Here is a 9,602-nt window from a genome sequence, read left to right as displayed (position 1 = left end):
CATTAAAACATGACCTCTTGGTAAAATTAAGCACCTTTAGTTTTACCCGAAAATACGGGTTACAACATCCTTGATTCGTTTAACTTCTAATACTTGTTAACCACTCTTATACACCCTTATATCGTTAAGACAAATAGGATTAACTTCTTATCATCTCAAATATAATCTCTTCTCAAATTTACGTCGACTAACTTACAGCGTGATCTAAGTACACGGATTTGGGTTGTAATAAAAGGTTTTGAAGCTCAGGTCTTTAATCAAAACGGCAACCCATTTTCAAAGACAAAATTAGAAAAGAATCACTTATTCTCACTACCAAGGAATGAAAACAAATTTTCATAAAAGGGAGTAACGAACGATCACCCAAACAAATTTTCAAAGACTTGCCTTCTTCATAATTCTAAGAAAAATCAAGGTACATTTGGAGTCGCTGTTCTTATGTATATTTTCTGGAAAAATTGTACAAGCATTTGTTTTCTTCAAAGATAATCACTTTCTTGACTTAATAATTACTATCCTTAAAATCTAGGCCATTTTCAAAACTTTCTTAACCTTCAATAACTCTTTTATAATCCTACACCCCTTCTAAATCTTATATGTACTCCTTTTAACATGTAGTAAACCATGACTTAGTATTAATTAAGCATAGTATAAATAACTGAGCCCTTAAAGTTAGTCTAAGTCCTATGGAGCTACTTCAGGTAGATTTTAAGGGGTGCCTAACCCCCTTTTCCTTAGAAGAACAAAAACCCTTACCCATAATCTCACCGGTTTGTAGACATGTATTGAACATAACTTAGTAATTAAATAGGTACCCTAGTATACCTTTAAATATTAGGTGGCGACTCTCTTTCATCAATAACAGAGAAACCACAAGTTGAATCCTGCCTTGACTAGTGCAAAATAGTGCAACAACGTGGTGACTCTGCTGGGGACTTCACACTTAGGTTTTGACCTTAGCAGACTTAGATTAATTTGGCTTCTAGATTTATTTATACCTTGCTTTGATTATAGTTTAAATTGCAATTACATGTTTTATTTGCTCTTTATAATTATTTTCTCTTTATGATCACCATGCTTGTTGTTGCTATGCCCATTGTTTGTTACTGCTTTATATACACTGTCATCACATTCCTTCCAATAGAGTCTTGGCCGTACACTATCACACACAATGGCACGCGAGGGTTGTCTTTTACACCCCTCTGAACCTTCTTTTCAAAAATCTCTAGTTTCAGAGAATGGCTTTGTCAGGTAAACTGACATAACTTCTCGCAACTTTCAGTCCAATTCAAAAATAGGAAATACTCTACTCTAGTAAAATAGTCCATACTGCATAAACCTTAGGTGAGTCGGTCCTTGGTACCGACATACAATTAGGAAGCTACCTTGATGTCAATGGGTCATGCACCCAACGACACAATTTCTATGGAAAGACAAACAAACATGACAAGACACTTAAGGATCTGAATCAAACACTTACCCAAATATCTTTCTTTTACCAGCCTTAGAAAAATGGAAATCAACCAAAAATTCTCTGAAATCAGCATAGTAATGGGAGCACCACATACGTTGAAATAGTGGGGGAAAAATATTCGTCGGTAACACGAGATGAGGTTTGAACACACCTAGGGGCATCAACGACATTGACGAACATCCGAGCAGATATTGTGCTCACTCGCCTATTGATAGAGTTTTGGGATCCAACTAAGGTGGTATTCAAATTTGCTGACTATGAGCTGGCACCGACATTGGAAGAAGTCACAAGTTTCACGGAGCTGTCGTTCAACGAAAGAAAGCCAGTATTGCCAGTTACTATGCCCGGTTATCGGTTCTTAGATACTCTGGGTCTTACCAACATTAGAAGCCTTAGAAGTATCAAGGATGGATGGGTGAGCCTCGGCTAGATGTTCGATAGATTTGGGCACCGTGAAAGCTACAAATGGTATTCAACAGAGTTTCAATGTGACCAGGCGATGTGGGAGAGTCTCAAGCCTATCATTTTTGCAATGGCACTGTTGGGATTATTGGTCTTCCCGCAGCGAAGGGGCCGTATCAACATCAACTTGTTACCACTGGTCCTGGCGACCTTCCGCGACAATCTTCAAGCTACCTTGGTGCCAATGGTGTTGATTGTGATGCTGAGATTTTGTCTGCATGTGCACAAGGGTATGATTTCTTTAAGGGTTGTAACTTTCTATTTTAGATCTGGGCTACTGAATACTTCTTCCAGCGAGAGGCCACTATCGACTACTTCATGGGTGTCAGAAATATGATCCGCATCCACAATGAAATAATGGGGTAGTGGATCTCCCCACATGGCCAAGAAGAATGGAGGGAAACATTGGCCAATCTGATAGAAGAACAGATCAACTAGAAACTCTCTTGGTTAGGTGGAAGGGCAATCTTGAGGATTTCTCAGAAGTACTTTATTGAGTTGATTGGACCGGAAGGCATTCATCCATACTCACCCCTGCGGGACCTCAGACAATTCAGGATGATCAAGATATGCCTTTATGGACAAGGACGACATTGTACGAGGATAAGTACAATGGCCAGATTTCAATTCCTAGGATAAGGAGACTACAAGAAGATTGGAATGACCTGGTAAAAATGCGTATGGGTCAAAACTCATGGTGTACTCTCGGGTTTTACTTCTGGATTAACGAAGAAGAACTGGCCCGCCCAAGCAGAGAGGGTATAGCTTGGTTAGAGGATGCATTGGTTGCTTTGTATATTTACCATGAGATCCTGCCACATTACTTGGTGACCACTTCAATGCATCGTCGGGTAGTGGAGTGCATATAGATAGAGTCAAGCACAGAGCCAGAAGAAGATCCAGAGGAGGAGTCTGAATTCAATGATGATGAGGATGAGTTTGAGGAAGACCCGAAGGAGGATCCGAAAGAGGAGCCAGAAGAAGAGAAGGGCACAGGAAACGACTCAGGGGATGGTTATTAGAGTTTGTTGATTTCCCCTTTTTCCTACTTTGTACTTTTACCCCTAGTTTTCTCTTTTACTTTCCTAAAGGGCGAGCTGTCCAAGCCCATGCAGTTCTATGAAACAATGATGTAACCCCTGTTCCCACTTGTATCAGTCCAAATTATTAATGAAAGCAAATTGCTTCAAATCAAAATGTCTGTCAAATATCCGCGAACTAGGCCTACCTACGGCAATGAGAGGTCCCTGCGAATTCTAGGAATGTGCTAGCTATAATACATGAATTATCTGCTTTGTGTGATTTCCTGCTCATATAAATGAAGAAACTGACTCTTGTTACTTTTCTTTTCTTTCTTCTTATTTTTCTTTTACTTTATCATTATCCCTAAAAAGAAAAGAAAATTGGTTTGTATCGACCAAAACTGGCAGAACCACCATGCAATCTAGGGTCAAAGGGAAACATGTCAGTTGCAGAAGAATGATGAACACGTGGCAAGGATGGCCCAGGAAATGGAGTCCTTAAGGGAGGAGGTACAACATATCAGAGAACTGGCGCACCTGGCCGTGACAACACTTCCTCAGCCACCTAGATTCCCTTCTTTGGATTCACTTACAGATCACTTTCCTTTTACATCACGCCAAAATAATAACACCCCAAATTCAACTCCCACCACTTAAGTCATACCTCCAGTAACCCCCGCTAACCCACTAAATCCCCCTATTCACACTCCTTACGTACCATAATACATTCAGACATCATAGAACCCGCCTATTACCACTAATGCAACTGCCCATTCTCGTGCCGAAGTCACTTTCACCACTAACTAATACATACTTGTGGCACATATAACCACACCTGAGCGGTACGTTCTCCCTATATATGCCATTTCTGAACCTACCTTTATAGCACATGTCACGGTCAGAGTGCTTTATGAGATTGACTGATACGCCGAGATGGAGAGAGAAGCCAGGCATAAGGAAGAAGAGTCAGTATCAGAGCAGTTGTTGAGAAGGAAAATAAAAAACCTCCAAGTTGCCCGGGACAGTGAAAGTTTGGACTATGAGGACCTGTGTATTCATCCAGATGTGGATATGCCAGCAGGTTACAAACCCCTAAAGTTTGATATCTTTGATGGGACGGGGGACCCTCACGCATATTTGAGGGAATATTGTGACAAGTTGGTAGGAGTGGAAAGGAACGAGAAGCTAATGATGGAATTATTTATAAGAAGTTTGATGGGAGAAGCACTCACCTAGCCCGACAGGACCCGCGAAATTGGACAACTTGGAAAGATATGGTGGAGGACTTCATGAGTCATTTTCGATTCAAGACAGAGATCACTCTTGATCAGTTCGTACTAGTGAATATGCAAAAAAAACCATCTGAGTCGTTCTAAGAATATACACAACGGTGGAGGTCGGAGGCTGCCAGGACACAACCTCCGCTGGATGACAGTGAACTAACCAAATATTTCATCAGAGCCTAAGAGGGAATATACTTTGAAAAGATGATGGGAATGATGGGTCAAAAGTTCCCCGGGCAGGTCAAGATGAGAGATTTCTTAGAAAAGGGCATAAAATTTGGTAAAGTTCAATCCATGGCAACACTACAAGCAGCCAGCAAGGCCATCCAGTCAGGGTTAATCGGTAGCGGAAAGAAGAAGAAAGAGGAGGTCTCAGCAGTCGTCCCTTACTACTAACCCAACCCACCTCATAGAAGCACCTCTTATTCCCTAAACAACCACTCATCACCACCCACCTATGCTCTGGTCTATAATACCCAACAATATTACCACCCTCAACCACAATACAATCCTCCTTGATCCAATAACAACCAAAACCCTCAACGGCCATATGCTTCTTTCCAAATCACTACTCATCAAAACTGACATGTTTATGCACCAAACCCTCATCCCAACTTTGAAGAAAGGGGTCCCAGAACTTATACCCCGATTTCTGAGCCTCTGGCCCAATTGTTCGAAAGGTTGAGAAGAGAAGGATTGATACACCCGATCGAGGGAAGGATTCCTGAACATCCCTCCAAATATTTTGATGCCACTAAGAGATGTGTGTATCATTCCAATGTACCTGGGCACAATACTAAAGACTGTTTCAAGTTGAAAAATAAAATTGAAACCCTGATCAAGAGCGGAGCCATTCATTGCACTCTAGCACCACCTAATCTGAATCGTAACCCACTGCCAAATCATTGAAACCATGGAGGTAACATGATCACATTAGACGAAGAATATGACCTGAAGGGAACAATTATCACCATAGAAAATGTAGAAGCCGCAAGGATCCCTCCTCAAAAGGCTCTAATCACTAGAGTACAACTAAGGCTTGCAGTGACAGTTCAAACCTATCCGCGGCAACCTGCCGATGCTACTCGAGATGAAGAAGATCGGAAGTACAAAACCATCCCATAAACATACCAGCAAAAGGGAAAGGCCAAAATGACAGACTTTGTCATAGCCCATGATATAACTAGGTCTGGGAGATGCTACACCCCTGAAGATGTTAATCGAGGAAACCCGGGGAGAGAACAAATTCCAAGGAGGAACATAACAGACCTAGAAGCCGCTGAGTTTTGGAAAAGAATGTCAAGCAAAGAGTATTCTGTGGAAGAGCAGTTGAAGAAAACTCCAGCACAGATATCTATCATGGATCTATTAATGAGCTCTGACAGTCAGAGTGACGCTTTGTTGAAAGTACTAAGTGGGGTAGGTACACCAAGTAAGACCACTAGCGAGGTGTTGGCCGCGACAATTGGGAAAATGGTCGAAGCAAACATGATCACTTTCAGAAAAGACAAACTTCATGTTGAAGGCGCAAGTCACAACAAGGCTCTTCACATCACTGTCAAATGCGGGGACAAAGTGGTATCCCGGGTGCTGGTCGATAGAGGATCAGGAGTCAACATTTGTCCGCTCTCCACCCTGCGGGAGTTGGGAATTCATTTGAGGGAAGTCAAAGAAAGCCACATAAGGGTGAGAGCCTTTGAAGGTTCACAAAAATATGTTGTTGGAGAAATTTATCTAGCTTTGCAAATCGGGCAGGTCGATTTTTCGATGTTTTTCCAAGTGATGGACATCTCCTCTTCCTATAACTTGTTGCTTGGTAGGCCTTGGATACATATGGTAGGAGTCGTGCTGTCTACTTTACAGTAATGCATAAAATTCGAGTGGGGATGCCAAGAGATCGTAGTTCACGGTGAGTGGGGTCACTCAGCGTATTTGGACTATGTAGTCCCATTCATTGAAAGGGTGGACGGAGTTACCTTCCATGCTGTGGAAATCATGCACACTATTGAGATGGAGAAGACTAAACAAAATTTAGGAATGCAGTAGCCGTATAGATCCAAGACGGCTATGAGGGAGATGATGAATGTTTATACAAGCCATGAACAGGGTTGGGAGACAAGTCAAATGGAATCACATAGCCAATTGAACACAATGGGTAGAAAGGAAGGGCTCGCATAGGATATTAGCTTCCGAAAGGGAAAGCTCGCACCGTTAGCTCCGGAAAAAGGTTTTTTTGCCAGAGCATGTTGGAAGTCCGGGATAGAGTTCAGTACCTGAAGACGATATCATCGACGGGATGGGAAAGTTGTTCGTGAATATGATTGAAGAATGTTGTGAAGGAACTAACATCAAGACACCCATTATCAGGGATGTTGAACTAGGGGAAGAGCTGTAGAATTGGACCGCCAGTCCATCTTTGGTACGCCGGGTCTTGGTAGTATGGAACTGTAAAAATTTTCTTTTGAAAAGAGCACGGTCAATTAAGGCATGTACCGTGTCTGCACCCTTTTGTCATTTTCCTCTTGTGAACGCTTAAAACATTCCCCTTTTGATGAAATAAAAGAATCATTTTCCTAAATATTGCAACTTTGTTTTACTGCTTTATTTATACCTAGTTTTTCTTTTCAGTAATCAAACCGATAAAAAACCATGTTCCACGATTATGACATGTAATGAAACCGCTGAGTGCAACGACCTTGATTACGAGGAATATGATGAGAGTATGATTCCAGACAATCTCCCGCAGGAGATCGAACAGCTGGAGAGTCAGAAAAGGCCAACCTGGAAGAAACTGAAGTGATCAATCATGGAAGCGAAGAAGATGTAAAAGAAACCAGAATCATCATTTACCCAAAAGCCAAGTATAAGGAAAACATGATTGAGCTCCTCCGACAGTATGTCGACGTGTTCGCATGGTCCTATAATGACATGCCAGGATTAAGCACCGACATTGTCTTGTATCGACTACCCACTGACCCTACCAAACCGCCGGTCAAGGAGAAACCCAGAAAGTTCAAACCTGATTTAAGTCTGATGTTAAAAGAAGAAGTGGCCAAATAGATAGAAGACAATGTAGTAAGGGTCACTAACTATCTAAGCTGGTTGGCAAACATCGCCCCAGTGCCAAATATCCCACATCCTCATCGACAATTGTGCAAACCATGAACTGCAATCGTTTGTGGATTGTTTAGCTGGATACCATCAAATCTTAATGCACGAGGAAGACGCAGAGAAGACATCTTTCACCATGCCTTGGGGATTCTATTGTTATAGAGTTATGTCATTCGGACTCAAGAATGTCGGTGCCATCTACATGAGGGTCATGACGACCCTCTTTCACGATATGACCCATAAGATGATTGAAGTGTATGTGGATGTTGTCATCATAAAGTCTCAAAAGAGTTCAGAACACTTGGACGACTTGAGGAAGTTTTTTGAGCGCCTGTGAAAGTACAGTTTGAAGTTGAACCCAGCAAAGTGTATGTTCGGAGTCCCCACTGGGAAACTATTAGGTTTCATTGTAAGTAGGAAGGGGATAGAACTGGATCCATCGAAAGTCAAGGCCATCCCGGAATTACTGTGACCAATGAGCAAGAAAGATGTCATGAGTTTCCTGGGCAGACTAAATTACATCAGTCGTTTCATTGCCCAGTCCACGGTAATCTGTGAACCTATTTTCAACCTGCTAAAGAAGGATGCTTCCACGAAATGGACAGAGGAGTGCCAGAAAGCCTTCGACAGAATCAAAGAGTATCTTTCAAACCTGCCAGTGCTGGTTCCCCCCGAACTAGGGAAACTATTGTTACTCTATTTGTCAGTCTTGGACAATGACTTCGGCTGTGTGTTGGGGCAGCATGACGAAACTGGGAGAAAGGAGCAATCCATCTACTACTTAAGCAATAAACTCACACCATGCGAGGCCAAGTATACCCTGATAGAACACACTTGCTGTGCTCTGACTTGAATTGCTCAAAAGCTAAGGCATTACATGCCGGCATACACTACGTATCTGATATCTCGACTCGATCCGCTCAAGTGTATTATTTAGAAGCCAATGCTTACCAGAAAGCTAGCTAAATGGCAAATTCTCCTCAACAAATTTGACATTATGCACATAACTCAGAAGGCTATCAAATGGCAAGCTTTAGCCAACCACCTCGCCGAGAATCCAGTGGATGGAGATTACAAACCGCTTGCCACGTATTTTCCCTGATGAAGAAGTATTATTTGCCGGGGAGGATATTATAGAATCATACCCCATGTGGAGAATGTTCTTAGATGGAGTAGCAAACTTCAAAGGAGTCGGGATTGGGGCAGTCCTGATTTTGGAATCTGGAAAACACTACCCAACATCGGCAAAGATAAGATTTCCTAGTACCAATAATATTGTTGAATACGAAGCGTTCATCCTTGGAATCAGAATGGCAGTTGACATGAACATCAAAGGACTTTTGGTCATAGGAGATTCCAATTTGTTGATACACCAAGTCCAAGGAGAATGGTTCACCAAGAATGTCAAGATATTATCGTACCTGCATTGCATGAAGGAGTCGTGCAAGAAGTTCATAAAGATTGAGTTCAAGCATGTCCCAAGAATTCAGAATGAGTTTACTGACGCCCTTGCAACCTTATCATCTATGATTCAACATCCAGAGAAGAACTACATCGACCCTATCGAGGTAGAGATCAGGGATCAACATGCCTATTGCTTCCATGTGAATGAAGAACCATATAGTAAACCATGGTATCACGACATCAAGAAATTTCTTGCAACCCAGGAGTACCCAGAGAATGCTACTAATGGTCAAAAGTGAGCCCTCAAGAGGTTAGCAAACCACTCATTCCTCAACGGGGAAGTCTTGTACAGGAGGACCCTGATCGAGGCCATACCTACACCACTAAAGAGTAGCGAGGATGGTCGATGCAGTTTTACCCAATGAGGTCGGGATCGATTTCCACAGGAGTTAATTTAGCTTGGAGTTGGGTATCTAACTAATCTAGATGTGCGTGTTGTTCCTAATTGCACTTCCAAACATTGTTGCGATTGATTCTATTCTAATTTTATACTATTGTATGTTGAGTATAAGCTACGTACAATATTTTTAGTGAAAATTTAAAGTGTTAAAAAGGCACTAGGGAAGTGACTTCCGCCTAGGTGAGTATCTAATGGGTATCAAGAATCTATGACAAGCTTGTTATGATTGGGGTCATGATATAACCATCACACATAAGTGCTCACTCTATACCTCTCGGTAGTTTGAGTGACTTTTTCTGATTTGGCTTTCTCAAGCCCAAATGGGTGTTCATACAATACAAGTGAAATTGGTCAAGTCGGGTATTACTATCTCTAGGTTTAACCTT

The 9,602-nt window shown here is 41.8% G+C and overlaps 1 protein-coding gene across 1 annotated transcript; it reads left to right on the top strand.

Annotated features, from left to right (window-relative positions):
• Positions 1 to 8,416: 8,416 nt before the first annotated feature.
• LOC142168904 (uncharacterized) lies at positions 8,417 to 9,055 on the top strand. Its single transcript, XM_075230079.1, has one exon. The coding sequence runs from the start codon at positions 8,417 to 8,419 to the stop codon at positions 9,053 to 9,055; it is 639 nt and encodes a 212-aa protein (XP_075086180.1).
• The last annotated feature ends 547 nt before the right edge of the window (positions 9,056 to 9,602 follow it).

Source organism: Nicotiana tabacum, chromosome 14, assembly GCF_000715075.1.
Source record: "Nicotiana tabacum cultivar K326 chromosome 14, ASM71507v2, whole genome shotgun sequence".
NCBI lineage: Eukaryota > Viridiplantae > Streptophyta > Magnoliopsida > Solanales > Solanaceae > Nicotiana > Nicotiana tabacum.
The sequence above is the reverse complement of the archived record's forward strand: the minus strand, read 5'-3'. Positions and strand labels throughout refer to the sequence as shown.

Coding starts and splice junctions, on each gene's coding strand:
- LOC142168904 (XM_075230079.1), top strand. CDS start 8,417: ATGGAGATTACAAACCGCTTGCCACGTATTTTCCCTGATGAAGAAGTA.